Source organism: Peromyscus californicus, unplaced genomic scaffold (genome assembly GCF_007827085.1).
Source record: "Peromyscus californicus insignis strain IS unplaced genomic scaffold, ASM782708v3 Scaffold_11__1_contigs__length_118956290, whole genome shotgun sequence".
Taxonomy (NCBI): domain Eukaryota; kingdom Metazoa; phylum Chordata; class Mammalia; order Rodentia; family Cricetidae; genus Peromyscus; species Peromyscus californicus.
Window position 1 is genome coordinate 14,957,965 of NW_026294402.1, and position 21,769 is coordinate 14,979,733.

The window sequence follows — 21,769 nt, forward strand, 5'->3', positions numbered from 1 at the left end:
CACTCACAACACTAATATTAGACTTGGAAATCTGATGCCTACATTCGAAAAAAGGGGGATTTTAATATAAATAGATGGAGGAAGAATAACTCATGGAATTAAATATCATATTACAACTTTGTAACTAGTTGTTAGAATGGCATGGGACTGGCTTCAATCCTTGTATTTGATTTAGAAACATGTGGCCAAATATATTGTCTAATTAAGATTAGTTAAGCTTATTTCTTCCATAGTGTGTATTGTCTCTGATGCCATGAAACACATTCTTATCTGGCTTTAACAAAATAATGTAGCATTTAGGGGCAAATATGAAGCCTAGGAGTGCTGCACTGGAAGCCAAGATAGCAAAGACTTCCATAGCCACCATAACCTTCCCCTTGGTGCTGTGGTAGACAGGAAGGAAGGTGACCCACACACTGAAGAACACAAGCATGCTGAATGTCAAAAACTTGGCTTCATTGAATTTGTCAGGAAGATTCCTGGACAAGAAGGCCATGGTGTAGCTCCCAAGGGCCAAAGAGCTGAGGTAACCCAGGACACAGTGGAAGGCAATGGCTGAGCCCTTGTTGCACAAAATGATGATGTGTCCATGTTGAGCATGAGCATCTTGATCAACAAAGGGAGGAGAGATTCCCAGCCAGATTCCACAAAGAATGATTTGGAGCAGAGTAAAAATGGGAATGACGTAGTTAGTGGCCCTTGATATCATTAACCACCTCATTAATTTCCCCGGGAAAGTGACCTTGAAGGCAATAACTACTGTAAGAGCTTTGGCCAACACAGTGGAGAGAGCCACAGTGAACACAATTCCAAATGTGGTCTGCTGCAGGATACAGGTGGCTGTGTTGGGCTGCCCAATGAAGAGCAAGGAAGAGAGGAAACAGATGATGAGTGTGATGAGCAGAATGTAACTGAGGGCCCGATTATTGGCCTTTACAATGGGAGTGTCTCGATACTTCACAAAGACCCCAAGAACAGAAGCTGTAATTGCAGAGAAGCACAAGGCTATGCTGCTGAGTGCCATGCCCAAGGGATCTTCATAATGTAAAAATGTCACAGTTTTCTGGAGGCAGTGATTCTTCTCTGTGTTTGCATAATGACTTTCTGGACACTTCAAACAATGATCTATATCTGGTAAGAAATTAAGATGATCATGAGTATGTTTTCAGATGTCTCTTTTTATCCTAAGGTACTTTTCAACACCAACTTATTGGATTGTCTCCTAAATGACTTTCTTTGGTTCTTTCAGACATAAATAAATACTCTATAGTGAGTAATTCCAAATTAATATAGGCTATTTTCTTCATGAAGCCATACATTAACTAAGTCTAATGTCTTATATCTATACTTACTTTCATGCTCACCCACAATTTTTCAATGTTTTTTGTTTTTAAAGTCACTTCATTACTAAATTCCTTTGTATAAACCTAATATAGTTCTAATATAATTTTCTTATAAAAATTTATCTCCACCTTTAACTGTACATGGATTTACATATACAACAAAAGAAAACCCTTTAAAATTAGTTATTAAAATGATGATCACAGATAAGTGTCCCAATTTACCCATTTTCATAAAGTTCATTGCCTTCTCCAAGTTTGTTCATTATCTGGTGGAGCTTGAGTATTATATATGCTTATATTTCTGATGTCTTAAAATCTTTACTATTAAAATTCTTATTGTAAAATGTGGTTACTATCTACATCTTGAACACAAGACTTTTATTGAAGATACCATGTACTTATGGCATAGAACTTGAGGAAATCAAGCTGGTACTTAACTGGAAGCTTCACCACTTCTAGTTAGCATTCATAGTGCTAGAAGGTTACACAACAAGAGAAGAAAAGCAATCATCTATCTCACTCAGCTTCATATTCTGTGAACTGTAACAACAGACTACTTGCAAGATCTGTGCACTGATGCAAGTGTCAGGACTGTTAGAAGAGTAACTAGCTGCGTTTTTATTGTACTTCACACCCATTTCGTAAGATAGATCCCATATCTGATACTATTAATGATTTCAGGAAATTGGCTAGATTGGTTATGTGCCCAAGGAGCAACCCTACTATTATCTATAGGCTAAATGATCACAGCAATAAAAGGACTCCTGCTATTGAATTGCCATATTCATAGATCAGTTTATCATTCCATCCTTAAAACTTTTCCTTGCAGTAGATAGTAATTAATGAGACCCAGAACTGAACAATATACAGAGAATGAAAGACTTTGTACTGTTCATTCCTGAGTGAAATCTCTCCCTTCAAGGTTTGGGGATCTGTGTGCAAAAGGAGATGGAAAATCTGTAAAAGCCAAGTGTCTGAGGGTTACTATTCCTGTGAAGACACACCATGATAATGGCAACTCTTATAAAGGAAAACATTTAATTCGGGGTGACTTGTTTACAGTTCAGAGTTTCAGTCCATTATTATGGTGTGGAGCATGTTGTCATGCAGGCAAACATTGTGCTGGTTACCTCTCGATCAGAAAGCAATAGTAATTGAACTGTGACACTGAGTACTATCTTTAGCATAGGAAACCTCAAAGCCCACCCCCATGGGGAGTGACTCACTTCCTCCAACAAGGCCATACCTGCTCTAAAGGAACCACACCTCTGAATAATGCCACACCCTATGAGCTTGTGGGCACCAGTTACATTTAAATTACCAAACCAGGAATAGTAGAATATTTTAAGAGAACTGCATTTTCTAAACATAACAGGCAGGTGCACTTATGATGTCACAGAAACTATAACAGTATGCACATATCTGCACAAAAAATAAAACCTCTCATTTTTAGATGTTAGCTGTGAATATTCAGATATATGTATTTTGTTTAAAATATGCTCAGAGGTCAGGATGTTAATAAAGTCTCTATTTCAAAATTGTTTTATGTATAATATGTGTGTTTTCAAGGTAAAATCTTATACCACTCATTCAGTGGATAATTATACAATCTAGTTGTTCTCTAGGCCTCAATTATTGATTTCTAATCAATGGTATATTATTTCTCTTTTGGGGGACCTTTTTTATTAAATTTTTTCATTTATTTTATATACTAACCAATTTTCCCTCCTTCCTCTCTTCCTGTTCTCTCTCCCACCTCTTTTTTTATAATTTAATTTAATTTTACATATCAGCCACGGATTTCCCTGTCCTCCCTCCTCCTGCCCCCCCCCCCCACCCTCTCCCCAACCTACCCCCCATTCCCATCTCCTCCAGGGCAAGGACTTCCCTGGGGATTCAGCTCAACCTGGTAGATTCGGTTGAGGCAGGTCCAGTTCCCTCCTCCAGGCTGAGCAAAGTGTCCCTGCATAGGCCCCAGGTTCCAAACAGCCAGCTCATGCACTAAGGACAGGTCCCAGTCCCACTGCCTGGGTGCCTCCCAAACAGTCTCCTCACCCCGTCCACTCCTCCCCCATTCTGAAAGGGGTAGGCATCCCAATGGTGTCAAAAAAGCAAGACATATCAAGTTGAGGCAGGACAAGGCCCTCCCCCTGCATCAAGGCTGGGTGAGGATTCCTAGCTTAGGGAATAGGTTCAAAAATGCAGCTCATGTTCCAGGGACAGGTCCTGATCCCACTGATGGGCGCCCTACAAAAAGACCAAGCTACACAACTGTCACGCACATGTGGACGGGCCTAGGTCAGTCCCATGCAGGCTCCCTAGCTGTCGGTCCAGAGTCAGTGAGCTCCCTTTAGCTCAGGTCACCTGTCTCTGTGGGTTCCCATGGCATGATCTTGACCCCCTCCTTGCTCATTCAATCCCTCCTCCTTCTCTTCAACTGAACTCCCAGAGCTTGGCCCAGTGCTTGGCTGTGGATCTCTGCATCTGCTTCTGTCAGTAACTGGATGAAGGCTCTCTGATGACAATTAGGGTAATCACCAATGTGATTACAGTAGATGGCCAGTTCAAGTACCCTCACTCTCCACTATTGCTAAGATTCTTAGCTGGGGTCATCCTTATGGATTCCTGGGAGTTTCCCTGGCACCAAGTTTCTCCCTAACCCCCAAATGGCCCCCTCTATCAGGTCATCATTATTCTCACACTCTGTCTGACCACAACTAGACTAACCTGATCCTTCATAGTCCCATCCCCCCATACCCTCTCCTCTATTCCCCCCACCCTCAGCCCCTGCTCCCAGTTTACCCAGGACATTTAATCTATTTTCCCTCACCAGGTTTACCCATGTGAACCTCTTAGGGTCCTTCCTCCTTGTTACCTAGCTTCTCGAGACTGTGGAATGTAGCCTGGTTATCATTTGTTTACATTTAATATCCACTTGAGTGAGTACATACCATGTTTGTCTTTCCGGGTCTGGGTTACCTCACTCAGGATGAATTTTCTTCTATTTCTATCTGTTTGACTGCAGATTTCATGAGATCATGTTTATTACCACTGAGTAAACGTACCACATTTTCTTTATCCATTCCTCTGGACGCCCTTATTTAATATGTCTCAATGCTCATTCTCATTTTCTGGTTATAGTTACACTGTACACTTTTTATATTCTCCAAAAATACTTTGAAACATTTCGGTCTATTTCGCACAAACTGGCTTGGAAATAATGCCTTTTCAGTTGCCATAAGTACAAGTTCATACAGCTATGCCTGGATATCCACTCCATCAACATTCAATAAAGTGGTTATATGCTATGACTTTATATTACAACTAGGAGGCACAGGTTATTTTATCTTGTATATATTTTATTTATAATAAACATGTTATGTAAAATAAATAAAAATAAAGAAAATTAGTGTTTATAAGCTATAAACATTTGTGAGTAATGATGCATTAATGAGCATTAAGTTCTTTAAGGTTTGAAAACTTTCATCAATATATGTGATTTTCATTGTAACTTTGAAAAGTCACACAATTATAGATGTACAACACTACTAGATGTGGAAACACCAAATTCTAATTTTTTTCTTTGCCATGGAAGTAAATTTGAACATTTTTATGACCTAATCTGGAAATAAAAATCTGTAGACATTGCATTTCTTAGGTTTCTGAATATCATTTCATTGCAGACAAATCAAATTTTTTTAAGTTTACTTCTTAAATATTGTTTCTTATTCCAGTGGAGCAAGAGAATAAGAAAGAAATCCTACTTTTCATCAAGTATGCAAGATACCAAAATGTTATGCAATAGAAAACGCAAACAAAATTTCCCAGTCATTTGCTGTGTATAAACAATTGTGGTGGGAAGTATCCTTAAAAATACACAATAAACCCAAGCTTTGAGTGTGTTCTAGATGCAATTAAAATTTAGTTTGAAAAATGCAATTAAAATGATTGGATGTGGGAAGGTTTTTTTTTTTCAGTTAACAAAATCTATAATGAATCAATAGCTTAAATCATGTATGAATTTAAATTTAATTCTTGTGTAATTTCAAGAATAAATATAATGAGCTCTACCATTAAGATTGTTATAAAAGGAAAAGTTTTGTCTCTGCAGTTCTCTTACAGATCTTTTTTCACTTGCTTTGATTTTTCAGAATTGAATTGCTGGGAGTTTAAATGTTTCTGGGAGTTGTATTTACCTGTCTCATTAGAAATTTCATTGTATGGACAGGAAGTACAATCAAAGCAACAGGCAGCTTTACCCTCTTGGATAGTTCTTCTGAATCCAGGTCTACAGAGCTTATAGCATACAGACTTAGGAATCTGAAGAAAACAAAAGGTATTTTAGAAAATGTTCAGAGTTATAAGGATAAATATAGGGCCTTTAAATATTAAACTATTAATTCTTAGATTTTATACTTATAAATGAAGATAATGGTTACAGTACTCCCAGTTTTGGAAGTTTGTGCTCAACACAAGTTCATAAAATTTGGTTCAAAGAACATGAATTTGATGAAAGTTTGTAAACTTTAAGGGATGTGGTTAATTAGGAAGAACTTAGGTGACTGAGCATGTCCAGGTGTCATTCCAGATTGATCTTGTCTCTACATGTATTGGCTTCTTAGGTTATCAGCTTGTATTTCCAAAAGTATTGTTCATCCTGTCAACCTGTAATTATTTATAATGACTATGAAACAAGTATTTGCACACTCATTTGGGGTATTTCCCGGTGAGTTTACATGGATTAGAAAGAGCCACTCGGCCGGGCGGTGGTGGCGCACGCCTTTAATCCCAGCACTCGGGAGGCAGAGCCAGGTGGATCTCTGTGAGTTCGAGGCCAGCCTGGGCTACCAAGCGAGTCCCAGGAAAGGCTCAAAGCTACACAGAGAAACCCTGTCTCGAAAAACGAAAAAAAAAAAAAAAAAGAGAAAGAGCCACTCTTAAAATGGTTTACACTATTTCATTGTGAACGAAAAGGAGAATGGAAGTGAACAGTAACATTCACCACTTACAATTTCTGAATGTAGATGTAATGTGACCAGGGGCTTCCTGCTCCTACAGTTATGATTGATACAACATAATTAAACTGCTCTCTTAATTTGGGAGCCAAAGAAATCTTTTAAAATTATTTTTGTTAACAAATTTATTTTCATCAGTGAGGTAAGTAACTAAGGTATACACAGATACCCATTATACTTTGTAGCTGTGCTAGAGAACTAAATTCTAGGAAACTTTGTCCTGCTATTTTATAAGTGGGCATCAAAATAAACCTCATATCAAGTGTTTTGAAGCAATGGCATAAATTTTACTTAAGCATATATTTATGACAGGAAATGAGTGAAAATTAAGAAACATTGAAAATCAAACAGTTCCATTGATCAGAGTCTGGATATCGAAAATTCTGTGTATATGTTATTTTGGTATTCTGAATTGGTAGTTTTATACTGATGGGATCTGAGTCGGAACTAAGAATTATTATGTAAAAGAATGTGTTTTTGCTTTATTTAGTAATTTCAAACCATTGAATTAAGAATCAACCTACCTCTGTAAATCTTGTGGGCCATTGTATCAAATTGGTAGTTAAAGACAATTGTTGACCATGTGGAGCATTTGGAGAAAATGATCCTACTTTCACCTTTAATCCAATGCCTTTTGGAAAATTCCAAAAGTTGATAATGTCATACTTGGAATCTAACTTAGATTTCATGTACATTAACATATGGTTTCCCACATGGTTATTCATATAGATATTCTGTAGGAATGGATGGAGCTAAAAGAGATACACGAACTTCTATTAAAGTAGGTCCTAGACAGTTACAACAGAACTAAATAGTGGAAAATCAATCTGTTTTTTTGTTCATGAAGTAAAATGCATTTTTGCACTTTTACTGGGTAATGTTTAGTAAATGGAATTCAAGCTGATAAGAACTACTATTATAATCATAACATGTACATCTGTTTCAAGAGAAAGTATTGTAGGAAGCATACATAAGCAGTCAAAGATGAGGCAAATCTCAAAACCTGGCCATGCCTATTTATTTGCTAAATGTGTCTCAGGTTTCGATGTGTAATATGAAGATAATAATGCAGAAATGGTAATTAAAATGATCATTTACCTACATAACCATCGTTGCAATGCTCAGTAACAATGTGACATTTAAGCATCTGCTTCTCTTATTTCTACTGTGAAAAATGTATGAGGGAAGTTTGAATTTTCTTATTGAAACTATTACTTAAGGGGACTGAAAGGCTATTTGTAAAATAAATTTGACAATGCCTTAACACATTGCCTCTTGCAATTGGTACCCTATTTATCAGGAATAAAGAAACTTAGTTAAGTATTGAACTCCAGAGAAACAAGTACAGGTCCTCCTATGCTATTTGAATAAATGTACCACCATCTACAGTGTTCATGTGTGGTAACTTTGAAAAGTATCTCAGTGGAACAGTACTGATTTTAAAACATAGTGGAAAAGAGGTTACCTGCCAGGGGAGGAATATAATTCCCTCTCCATTTTCATATTGTTGAATTTGAACTTGCTTAAGAATCATCTCATGAAGACTGTGGGCCACAGCATACACAGCATTATATATATAGTAACTCTCTTCACTCATGACCGTGTCAAAATTTTGCTTAGGCAATAAATTCAAGGAAGCATTGGGTTGACAGTTCTCCAAGAGTTTACAATCAATCCTAGAGAATGGGCATTTGAAGAACAAATGCCACAATTTAGGAAGATATGTATCGTCTGGGTATTTGGAAGGATGAACTTTTTGGATAAAATGTGTAAAATCAAGCATCTCCTCATAGTGGTGTGAAAAAATGAGACTCCCATGGAAAGAATCTAACATAAAATAATCCAAGTGGTTGGTAACATCCCAAGGTGCATTCATGACCCAGACTTTCCCTGTAGTTAACTTCTGCCCTATATTTTTCACTAAACCATGTAGAGAATCTATGTCTCCATAAATGATAATCACATTTGCAGATGAGTCTTGGATCCTTCCCACACTTTTCCAGAAATTGTCAGAAAATGAAGCCAATGTACCTGAAATCATTTCCACAAAAGCCATACAGACTCCATTTTTCTTCATCTCTTCTTTCAAATCAGATAAAATTTGACTTCCTCTGTGGTCATCTGTGAGGATCAGTCCTACCCAGGTCCATTTGAAATGAAGCATCAAAGAGACAATGCCAAGTGGCAGAGATGTGTCATTGGGAGCCATCTGGTAGAGAGAAGTAAACTGTGTGCGATCATCCAGGATAGTATCAAAAGGCCCAAAAATAAGCTAAGGCAAAAGCAGAATTTTGAAAACAGGGTGAGAACATTGGCATCAAAAACAGTTTTACTTTTGAAGTAACATTTGGGACTTGTTAAGATGCTAATCTGCACATTCAATTTTTAAAGTCTAACTTCCCTTGCTGTGAGGTTTCTAAAAAATTATGTCAAGTCTCCTAATCTCAACAGAACTCTTTGTCTTCTTTATCCTGCTGGTCCATTCTATTCCAAGCAGAAAAAATATAGATAAATCACCAAATGTCTAAATATTTATCCCTTGACAGATTAGTTAATAAAATGACCCTATTTTTCCTCTGTGGACATCTGAAATATCACCAAACAAAAGCTTCCATCCAGTTCTGTAACACCCCACAACTTCACCTGTGGTATTTTGTAGAGTTGAAGCAGTGCTCCCATATGGGCTGATATTGCGAATGATGTTCCTGTAAGTGCTGCTGCTGACTTCTGCTCCTCTTTACAATTGTAATTAGCTTTGACATCATTCATCCCTGTGAGCCAAATAAAAGCATTCATAAGAGTATTCTTTTCACTGAAAGGGATATTATAAAGATCAAATCCAAGAGATGTATTAGGTAAAAGTTGAGGGTTCCTGTTGATCTCTTCAATGGCAAATACCAAGGCCAGGACAAACTGGTAGTTCTTAAACTTATACCTGCACATAGGATATAAAAATATATATGAGGAAAACTTAGACAACATACATCTGCTCATTTAATGTAATGCATTTTATAGTTCAAATTTTACTGTTCCTACAAAACCCATACTTTAAATTCCCTGGAATTTAAATTTACTTTAGATGGATAGAATTAGAATAGGTGTTTTAGAGTTAGGATTAATTATGATCCTATAGTTATAACAAAGATTAGTGAAAGCTAAAAGTGAGCTTGTTTTGTCTCTCTTTCTTGTGAGAATACACTAAAAATTCTTCCATGGAAACAGGAATTAAGCCCTCCAAAATAAAAATGTTCTGATGCTTGGCTTATAGTTTCTTATTCTCCACAACTACAAAAAGCCAACATTTCAAGATTCAGCCATTAAATTTCTTAAGATAACTCTGTTTTTGTTTATTTTCAAAATTGTAGTTTATTTACAACCTTTCTACCTTCTATTTCCTACCTCTAAATCCTCCCATTTACCCTTCCACATTCTCCTTCAAATTCATGGCCTCCATTTTTCATCAATAGATATTGTATGTGTGTGTGTGTGTGTGTGTGTGTGTGTGTGTGTATGTGTGTGTGTGTGTGTGTATGTGTATGTATATGTATATGTATATATGATTTCTGTGCTGATACTGAAGGAGATCAAAGAAATACAAACAGGAAGGGAAGAACTCAAAGTATCATTATTTGCTGATGATAGAAATATATATAGATGTTTAACTCTAAAATACCACCAGGAAACTCTTACAATTGATAAAAAAAATTCCACCAAAGTGTCAGGATACAAAATTAATACACAAAATTCAGTAGCCTCCAAATGTAGAAATGACCAATGAAATGGGAAAGAAATCAGGGTAATAAAATCTTTTACAATAGACTCAATATTATAAAATATCTTAGGGTATCTCTAAACCAGATAGCAAAAGACTCATATAATAAAAAGTTCAGGAAATTGAAGAAAGACATGTAAGAAGATATCAGAAAAAGGAAAGATCTCCTATGTTCACGGATTTATAGGATAAATATAGTAAAAAGACCATCATACCAAGAGCAATGCACAGATTCAGTGCAATCCTTATTAAAATTCCAACACATTCCTACACAAAACTTAAAAGGAAACTTTTCAGCTTCATGTGAAAATATGCACACACACATACCCATACACATACACTCACTCACACACACAAAATGAAAACAACAACAAAAGATTAGCTAAAACACTTCTGAATGATATAAGAACTGCTAGAAATATCACCATTCCTGATATTAAGAAATACTACAGAGTACTTCTTGTGCTTATACTTCAGAGTACTAATAAAAACAAAATGGGATTGCCATAAAAATAGATGCATTGTTCAATGGAATCAAATTGAAAGCCCTGATGTAAATATACACACCCATGATTCCTTATTTTTGACAATGATGAACCTTCAACAGATGTTGCTGGTCAAACTGGATGGCTTCATGTAGAAGAATGCATATACATTCATACTTATAAATCTGCACAAAACTAAATTCCAAATGGATTAATGGCTTCAGCAGAAAGCCATATATATTATAGAAAGTCATAATTTTATAGAATAGAAAGTGAGGAATAGAGTTGAAGTTATTGGGATAACACAGGCACTCAGATCAACAATTAAAAATGGAGCCTCATGAAACTGATAAACTTCTCTAAGGCAAAGGAGAGCATCATTCAGACAAATTGGCAGAGTTCAGAATGGAAAAATGTTTCTACTACTACATGTCTGATACAGGGCTTATATCCAAAATACATAAAGTACTCAAAAACTGGACCTCAAGAAAACAAAGTATCGACTTAAAAATGGGTACAGATCTAAACAAATATTTTCCAACAGGAAACTCACATGGATGAGAAGCACTTAAAGAAATGTTCACCATACTTAGTCATCAGGGAAATCCAAATCAAACCTACTTTGTGTTTTCATCTTACACCTGCCAGATTTGCCAAGCAAGACCAATAAAACAAATGACCTCTCATGCTGGCAAGGATGTAGAGTGATAGAAACACTCATCCATTCCTTGTTGTACTGTAAAGTTGTACAGCCAGTATAAAAATGAGTGGCAGTTCCTCAGGGAGCTGAGAATAGATCTACCTCAAGATCCATTGCTATATGACTCTTACACATATACCCACATTATGCTCAATCCTACTTAAAAGACATTTGTTCAACCATATTCATAGCTGTTTTATTCATAATAACCAAAATAGCAAAGAACAGATATCTGCCAACAAATGAAAATATTAAGAGAATGTGGATTTTTACATAAGGGAGTATTACTCAGCCTTTAAAAAAAATCAAGAAATTCACAGGTAAATGAGTGGAACGAAAAAAATATCAGTCTGAGTTAACACAGCCCCCCAACACTAATATGATCTATATTCACTTATATGTGGATGTTAGCTGTAATGTTGTCAATAAGCTATATTCCATATATCCACAGAAATTTGGTATATAAGAAGGGATTAGCAGAAAGGATGGATCTCCATAGGAAGGGGAAATAGAACAGATAGTTATGGACAGATGGGTTGAGAACTGTAACAGGAGGATCAAACGGGACAGCAGAGAGAACATTTGGGCAAGGCAGAGAATATGTGGAGGGATAGGTAAAACTAAGGGTATTTGAGAGGTCATACAGAAAACTGATAAAGCATTAACTTCCTAAAATTTGTACATATGTGAGGGTAATTTAAACAAAATTGCCAAATAATGTGGAGACAGAGCTCAAACTAGACACTTCTCATCACAAAATGAAACTTTTGGTACCAGAAACGGCTTACATCTAATTAAGTTCTTGGTTAAAGGGATTTCATTAGAACCCCCAAAAACCCAGGATATTATCAAGAGAATTGATGCTCCTTCCCAAACCAACAATAAAGCACTATTGCTACACAATGTCTTAGCCAATATTCTATTATTGTGAAGAGCTACCATGACCATGGATATTGTTATAAAAAAGTATTTATTCGGGTACTTGCTTACAGTTTCAGAGGCTTAGTCCATTATTATAATGGTGGGGAGAACAGCAGGCATGGTGTAGTTGAAAGGTACATCCCGATCCATAGGAAGAGAGAGGGGGAGAGAGATTGGGCTTGGTATGGGCTTTTGAATCCTCAAAAATCAGCCCCAGTGAGACACTTCTTCCAACAAGGCAATAACTCCTAAACCTTTTAATCCTATCAAAAAATTCTACTCCCTAGTGACTGAGCATTCAACTATAAGGGCAATTAATTTTTTTATTAAGAAATTTTTTTATTCATTTTGCATACCAATCACAAATTCCCCTCTCTTCCTTCATCCTGCCCTTCCACAGCCTTGTGCCTCTAACCCACCCCCCATTCCATCTTCTGAAAAAGTAAGACCTCCCATGGGGAGTCAGCAGAGCCTGGTACATTCAGTTGAGGCAGATCCATCATGAGAGGAATTCTTATTCAAACTACAATTCATTGAACACAGAAAAGTCAACTTGGTGTTTGCCTACTGCCACTCCCATTCCCAGACTAGTGTTCTTGGTACCAGAAGGCACTGTGCACCTTATTGAAGGAGGAAGGTAAACACCAACTCAGCCTCAAAACCTTCAATCTCTAAGGGTAACCTACCTGCCAGATGTGCTGATATAATAGGAGCACAAAACTTGTGGGGGTAACCAACCAATATCTGTTCGGAATTATAACCCAGTCTGTGAGATGGAATGTGGCACTGCTTGTGTTGCCAAGGACCTGAGACTAGATAGGCCATGGACCTGTGCAAAAATAAAGTAGTACTGTCTGCTAAAGGAACATTGCAGTAAAATGACTCCTAATGACATTGTGCTATACTTTTGCTTAGCCATCATTTGGGGAGATCCTTCCTGAGGAAGATGAGAACAAACAGAGAGGCTCACAGCCAGTCAATGAACAGAGAGTAAGAGTCCTTGGACACTCAGCCCCCAGTCAAATTCGTCCTCCCAGGGTTCAATGTAATTTGAGAAGAGGATATGAAAAGAGTGAAAGAGCTTGAGTAAATGGATTACATGAAGGAAACAGGGCTTTTGTAACACAGCAAGAGCAATGCACATATGAGGTTGAGGCAGTGAGCACTGGATCTGCACAGATCTGGTCCAGATGAAGTCCTAGAGGCAAAAGGAAAAGTGAACACTAATACTATCCATAACCCAGAGGATATCTCTGATTGATAGCCACTTGGAAATAAAAAATTAGTTCTATTGAAGAAAGTCTCACTGAGGAAACAAATGACCCTTATAGGTAGATGCTATGTCTAGTAGTAGATGTCAAACACAAAATTAATTCAGAAAAATTAAATTAAATTAAAATTAATTAAAACTACACAGGGAAATGATGTAGTTGAATAATACAATAAATCTAATGAAACTAGGAGATAATACAGAACCTTTCATCCAAAGACAAAGAGTATACTTTCTTCTCATCATTTAGTGGAATGTTTCTCAAAACTAATCACAAACATGGACAAAAGCAAGTCTCAACAATTATAATTAAATTAAAATAACACTCTCTACAACCTATCTAATCATCATGGATCAAAGCTGGATATCAACAACAGGAACAACAGAAACTTCATATATTCTTAGACAATGAAAAACTCACTACTCAGTTAAGAGTGGGTCAAGATAAAAAATTGAAAATGAAATTAGAAACATTTTATAACTGTTTGAAAATGAAAACACAACATACCCAAACATGTGGGACATAATGAATCTTCTAAGAGACAAGTTCCAAAGCACCAAGTTCCTACATTAAAAACTTGGAGATATTTCCTTACTAACAATTTAACGACACCATTCAATGCTCTACAACTAAAAGAAGTACTAACACAGAAAAGGCATATTCAGGAAGAAATACCAGCTCAGATCTGAAATTAATAAAATAGAAATAAAGAAAAGATGCAAGGAATCAATAAAATGAGGAGATGATTTTTTGATAAAATCAGTAAGATTGATAAACCTTATCCAAATTAACTAAAAGATGTAGAGAGAATTTCCAAATTAAAAAAAAATAGACAAGAATAGGGGGACATCATAAGAAACACCAAGAAAATCCAGAGAATCATAAGGACATACTTTAAAATTCTGTACTCCACCAAACTGGAAAACCTAAAAGGAATTGCTAAATTTGTAGATATTCATGACAAATCTGTAGCTAGAGTTTTTGTGCCTGGCCCATAGTCAGGACAAATCTCTCTCACCTGCCAGTCCCACAGCCTCTCAGACCCGACCAAGTAAACACAGAGACTTATATTGGTTACAAACTGTATGGCCATGGCAGGCTTTTTGCTAACTGTTCTTACAGCTTAAATTAATACATTTTCATTAATCTATACCTTGCCACATGGCTCGTGGCTTACCGGCATCTTCACATGCTGTTTCTCATCGTGGTGGCTGGCAGTGTCTCTCTGACTCAGCCTTCCACTTCCCAGCTTTATTCTCCTCCTTGTCCCGCCTATACTTCCTGCCCAGCCACTGGTCAATCAGTGATTTATTTATTGACCAATCAGCAACACACATGACATACAGACCATCCCACAGTACAAATCAAAGTTAAATAAAAATCAGGTGTGTAACTTAAACAGAATCATATCCCATTGTGAAATATAAGCAGTAATTTAAACCCCAGTAACAAAAATCTAAAAAGATGAGGACAATGTGGATTCAGAACAGAATTCTACTAGACATTCAAAGAGGAATTAACACTAGTACTCCTCAAATTATTCCATAAAATAGAAATAGAAGGAACATTTCATAATTCTTTTCATGAAGACATAATCGCTGTGACACCTAAACCACACTAAGATCCAACAAAGAAAATTATGGATCAATTTCACTAATGAACATATATTAAAAAATTCTCAATAAAATTTTTGCAAACCAAATCCAGGGACACATCAAAAAGATTAGTAGGCTTTATCCCAGAAGAGCAGATAGTTCAACATATATAAATTGATAAATGTAATTCACCACCTAAATAGATAGACAAAGACCCCATGGTGATCTCATTAGATGGGAAAGTTCCTTTGATATAATTCCATGCTCCTTCATGACAAAAGTCCTGGAGATACTATGGATACAAAGGCCATACCTGAACATAATAAGGGTAATAAACAGCAAGTACTCAACCAACATCAGCCTATCCTATCAGAAATTCAAAGAATTTCAATTAAAAGAAGGAATAAGACAAGGATGTCAAAACCTATTCAGAGCCAGGCGGTGGTGGCGCACGCCTTTAATCCCAGCACTCGGGAGGCAGAGGCAGGCGGAGCTCTGTGAGTTCGAGGCCAGCCTGGTCTCCAAAGTGAGTTCCAGGAAAAGGCACAAAGCTACACAGAGAAACCCTGTCTCAAAAAACCAAAAAAAAAAAAAAAAAAAAAAAAACCTATTCAGTATCTTACTTGAATCTTAGCTAGAGCAGTAAGATGACTGAAGGCAATCAAAGTGAAACAAACAGGAAAGGAAGAAGTCAAAACATCTTTATTTGTAGATGATATGATTGTGTGTGTGTGTGTGTGTGTATATATATATATATATATATATATATATATATATATATATATGACTTTTAAAACTCCATTAGGATATTTCTACAACTGATAAACTAAAAAAAGGTAGGGTACAAAATCAATCACATAAATTAGTTGGGTTCCTAACACAAATGACAAACAGATTGAGATAGAAATCAGCAAAATATTACCTTTATACAAAACTCCAAAATATAAAATACCATAGGATAACTTTAATAAAGGAAATGAAAGACTTCTTTAATAAAAACTTTATGAAATTGAAGAAGACATCAAAAGATGGAAAGATTTCCCATGCTTATGGGTTAGTAGGATTAATAAAATAGAAATTGCCATCCTACAGCAATCTTGAACACATTTCTCATTGAACTTCCACCACAATTCTTTACAGAAATTTTAAAGACAATTTTCAATTTCATATGAAACCAAAAAAATCCAGGATAGCTAAAAGAATCCTTAGTAATAAAAGAACTGCAGGAGCTGTTGCCATCCTGATAGTAAGACATTTTACAGAGCTATGGTAATAAGAAGAGTATGAAATTGGCATAAACACAGACACACTGATCAATGGAATCAAATTGAAGACTCACACATAAGTACATATATCTATGAACACCTGATTTTTGACAAAAAGTAAAAAAAAATGCAATGGAGAAGACACCACCTTTAACTAATGGTGCTAGTCACACTGGATGAATGAATGTAGAAGAACATTTCTTTAAGCAATTGTCAACATTCTTAGTCATTAGAGAAATGTAAATCAAAACTACTCTAAGATTTCAACATATATCAAACACAATGGCCAATATCAGTAAAACCAACAACATCCCAAGGTGACAAGGGTGTGGGTATATTGAACACTTACTCATTTTGGTAGGAATACAAACATAAATAAAATAGACATGCCAATAAATGTGGCACTTCCTCAGGAATTCAGGAATAGTTCTACCTCAAGATCCAGCCATTGCACTTATATGACTATATCCAAAGACTGTGCATCCTACCTCAGTGTCTCACAAATATTACAGAGACTATATTGCATCTGTAGATTGCACTTGGAAGGACAGTTCATCCATGTTCATTATTGCTCTTCCTAGTATTCAGATATTAGATATAACCTAGATGCTCACCAACAGATGAATAGATAGGAAAGTGAGGAACATTTATACAGTGGACTATTATTTACCTGCTTAAAAATGGAATAATAAAATGACCATGTAAATAGGTCGGGTTAGAAAAAAAAAATCAGGCTAAGTGAGGTAACCCAGACACAAAAGTACCAATATTGTCTGTATTTTTTAATATGTAGTGTTACCTTCTAAGCTTTCAATAGACACTCTACCTTCCATATAACAGAGGTTAAGTATAGAGTAAGAAACTACTTGGGAAGAGAGGATCGAACAAGGTAGAGGAAATAGAATATATATTTATAGAAAGACAGAGAGAAAGCCAGGCGGTGGTGGTGCATGCCTTCTAGCCCAGTACTCGGGAGGCAGAGGCAGGTGGATCTCTGTGAGTTCAAGGCCAGCCTAGTCTACAAAGTGAGTTCCAGGACAGGCTCCAAAGCTACACAGAGAAACCCTGTCTCAAAAACCAAAACCAAAACCAAACCAAACCAACCAACCAACAAACCAACCAAACAAACAAACAAAAAAAAAAAACAAAAGAAAGACAGAGGGGAGAATGTACATAGAGGACTAAATAAAGAGAGAGGTAAGAAAGTTGGAAAGGGGAGGAATATGGGGATGGACAACATTTGAAGGATTATATGGAAACTTACTATTGTATAAGAATCTCAAAATATATGCATATAGAAAAGTAAGCTAAATGGAATCAACAAACACTGGGGGAGATCATGCCCCTGCTAGATATTTTTCTTAAGCAAGTGAAACTTCTAGTAGCAGGAATGGTTTACATATAATTAGATTGTTGGCCAAAGGAGATCTAAGACACTCATGCTATTGCCAATGCTTTTGGTTACTCTCAGCAAACTGATAGTAAGGACTGTTGTGGAAGATAGCACCTATATCTTATTGAATTAGGAGAAGTTTGCCGGTGCCTACACCACTTCTGACTAGAATTAGTAGTCTGGCATGTACTAGAAGTTTCTCTGCATACTATCAGAGGAGAAAGATAACCACATGCCCAGCTATTAACCCTGCATTTTACAATGGTGAGCTCCCTGTATGATATGACAATATTGTTGTACTAATGTTTATATTGGTAGTAAGCAATCACTCTCTAATTGGATTTAAGGGCCTTAGTTCTTAGGCATCTGAACAGTGTCAGCTATGCTTTCCATTTTCTGAAGAGGCCCTTAAATCCAATCAGGTAGTTTTAGACATGTCCATTTGATATACTTAGTCCAATATAAGAAAAATATTCATGTATGTTTCATTCTAAAGGAAATAAGATGTGTTTTATCTCATGCAGATATTCCCAGAGTAGTAGGAATACATTCAATAAAGATCCATTATGAATGAGCATAGTTTGACCTTCACGATTGACAACAATATGGAAAAAATGGAATTACCTAATCAAGGCCATATAGGGATTCAGTTACTGGAAAACACAAAATAAGAGGAAAAAGCAGGAGTGAAAGTGGGTTGCAGTCAGTATAACATTATAATTTTGCTCAAAAATTAGTGAGGTGTTAAGTCAGTAGAAGAGTTAGAGTGGAAAAGATGAAATGGTCAGATGTGAAATGCTCCAACATATTAAGAATATCTTGATATTTACTGTGAAACTGACACAGTAAACATGGTCATAGAAATTCAAAACTGGATTTTTATAATATTTCATGGTCTACAAGCCTCTAGGACCATATTTTATATCAATAAGATTACCATTTCATCTTACATATTTTAGCTGATATAATAACCTTGCCTGGTGAATGGAGAATCTTCTACTTCATAAAAGATAGTGCTACCTGAATTATTATTCTCATTTACTATGTAATTTCTCCAGTAAAGTAACAATGTGCATTATTACATATTATGTATTTCTCTTTAGACTGTACAGTAGCAAGACTATGATGCAAAGAACATGCTTTCTTTTATATGAGCTTTTAGTGGCTGCCTTGTCCACATTAAAAGAGGATAATAGCTTTTAAGAATGTTTTTTTTTTTGTTTTTGTTTTTTCGAGACAGGGTTTCTCTGTGTAGCTTTGAGCCTTTCCTGGAACTCACTTGGTAGTCCAGGCTGGCCTTGAATTCACACAGATCCTCCTGGCTCTGCCTCCCGAGTGCTGGGATTAAAGGCGTGTGCCACCACCGCCCGGCTGCGCCACCACCGCCCGGCAAGAATGGTTTTATTTCTTACTAATTTATAAAAACATCAGACCAAATTCATGGCTAGAGAAATGTTATACTTAGCATGAAAGAATAAAAGAACTTTCTTATGTAGCTCTTTTTCTCAATATATTTTTTTCATACATGTGGGAACACAAAGTATATATATATATATTTCATAGCAAAACAAGAAAATCATCTTTCTTGATTCTGATTAGGTTCCCTTTCTTTGTATGTGCCTGGATGTATATATTTTGAAAGAAAGATTGTTCTTCTTCTCTCTTTAATTGAATTTATTCATATTCTTCTACTCTGGTAAATACATTCATTACAATTATCATGATTACAAAGAAAGTCATAATCCAAGAAGCACAACTAATTTTTATCACATTAGTTTCTGTATGGTACCATTTAAAATAGGATTTCAATTCCAGGCAAACAAAATTACTTATAAGCATTTCCTTATACATAGAGTATTAGAAATACATGCTAGCTTTCTGATTAATGCAAGGTTGTTTTTAGAAGCACAGCTGTTTGGCAAATGGTTTTGTAAATGTTAAAGTCTTTAATTTTTTACTATGTTTATTTAGTTTTGTGTGTTTCTGTTTGTGTATACACCACACACACATTCTGTGGCCTACATGTAGAGGTCAGAGGAGAAGTTACAGTAGTGAATTCAATACTTCCACAAGCCCTGAGTTGCTGATCAAACACAGTTTATCAGGCTCAATGGTAGTAGTCCTTATTTGCTGAGTCATAGTGCTCGCTCACATTGGAATTTCAAATGCATGGTGGTTAATATCCTTCTAAATCAATAAGAACTAGCACTATGTCTGATGTTTTTACTTTTTTAAGCTTATACGTCTTTTGCTTACATATTATGGTTTCCAATTCTATGATTTTATAGCATCTGTTTGTGTGTGAAATTTGTGTATCTTTGTATCTACATGTGTTCCCTGTGATTTTGCTATTTTTTGATTTGTTCCTTTGTTTTATCATATTCTGGTTTGTTTATTTTTATTTTATCTTATTTTATTTATTTTTAAATGCCTATTTGTTCTCTAATGAGGAAGTAAAAGAAAGGATATGGAATTGGGTAGGTATGTAGTATCTGGAAGGGGTTAGGTGAGTAGAAACCATAATAAGAATACAGTGTATGAAAAAAATGCAACCAAAACTAAAGAAAGCTCAAAAGAAAGAAGGACTTTATAGTTACTGATTTGTATATCTAAGTGAAGCATAATGAAACTACTGAAATAAAAAGAACAAATAACAACAACAAATAAAACCCATAAAATTAACTTGCAGTTTCTCTAGTCATATATGTGAGTATCTTTCTTCATGTCTATCTAAAAATATGGTTGGTTATATGTTAAAGTGGTTTTCCACCTAGCATATATGCTTTTTTATAATTATAACTTAAAAATATGATACATTGGTATATATTCCCTGATAATTTATATACTCTTTTTTGTGAGCATATCTATACAATAAAAAGAAATAAATATTTCATTAGTAATCATTTAGCTTCTCATGCTTTCAAGATAGATTACTGATTGAATTATCACCTCAGCGATGGTAATTCTCTTGAGCTTAAAGATGAGAAACATTTAAAAATATTTAAAAATGTTTTCAAAAAATTCTTACTCCATGTGAGAAGCAAAGAAATAAAGAAGAAAGAGTATTTAGAAAGCAACAAACTTGAGCATGAAAAAGAGTTATTGTTATAATGGAAATCAGAGAGAAGAATGACAGTTGAATCCATACAGCCCCAAGGTCCTAAGAATTCTGGAAATGAAAAGGCACTTACTGCAAATAAAGATCTTCGTAATGATTTGGCAGAAATTTATGAGGAATTTTCTTAATTGTGTAATAATAATAAAGGGGGAAAAATGCACCAATCATCACATTTCCATCACGACGAAAGTCTTTGATACTGAAATAGCACTCAGAGATCTCAAAAGCATACATTAGAGGGGGAATCTGCAGGATCCAAGGGATGAAACTCCAGATCATACTATTAGTATAAGTGTCTTCCAATACATAAAAAATGGCTAGTTATAGAAGCCGTGGTGCCTGGCAGCTATATACTCAGTTGATGTATTTTTGTGCAAGGGAGTGAAGTTGTGACTCTAATCACACCAAGTACCTGGTGACAAGCTTCCTACATTGCCCCAGAGAGCTCTTCCCTTAGGCTCTGCATCTGAGGCCCTGTATTCAAGTGAAAATCAAGCTGCAAACATGTTTGTTGATCTTCTTCTCCAGCTGCATGCATTATGACTTTAGACAAGTGACAGCAAGTCCTCAGGGATAAACACATCCTGGGTAAGTATGGCCACAAGAGTGAACTAAGAAGTCTTACATGTGAAGGCCTTGAGGATGATGCAAACATATTAGAAATGGGTATGGGGCTTCAAAAAATGTCCATGTAATCCAAAGTATTTTGAAAAAAAAAAACCAAGAATTTTGCTCCCATAAAGTATAGTTCATTTTATTTACATTTCCCACATTTTCCTTCCTGTTTATAATTGATTTTCATTGTTTTCTCTAAATTCATTCAACATTTTCTGACTTTCCTATTCTGAGGAAAGTCACTACAATACTTTGATGAGATCTAGGGATAGGAAT

The 21,769-nt window shown here is 35.8% G+C and overlaps 1 protein-coding gene across 1 annotated transcript; it reads right to left on the reverse strand.

Moving 5' to 3' along the window:
- Positions 1 to 208: 208 nt before the first annotated feature.
- LOC128102399 (vomeronasal type-2 receptor 116-like) lies at positions 209 to 21,157 on the reverse strand. Its single transcript, XM_052726134.1, has 6 exons — positions 20,952 to 21,157; positions 9,002 to 9,293; positions 7,824 to 8,630; positions 6,883 to 7,110; positions 5,540 to 5,663; positions 209 to 1,131 (listed from the first exon to the last, which is right to left on the reverse strand). Exons 1-6 carry the CDS (start codon positions 21,155 to 21,157, stop codon positions 209 to 211), a joined length of 2,580 nt encoding a protein of 859 aa, XP_052582094.1.
- Positions 21,158 to 21,769: the final 612 nt, after the last annotated feature.

Coding starts and splice junctions, on each gene's coding strand:
- LOC128102399 (XM_052726134.1), bottom strand. CDS start 21,157: ATGATCTGGAGTTTCATCCCTTGGATCCTGCAGATTCCCCCTCTAATG. Junction 9,294..20,951: donor TACGAAGATCTTTATTTGCA/GTAAGTGCCTTT, acceptor TCCTATGTGCAG/GTATAAGTTTAAGAACTACC. Junction 7,111..7,823: donor TTATATTCCTCCCCTGGCAG/GTAACCTCTTTT, acceptor TATCTCTTTTAG/CTCCATCCATTCCTACAGAA.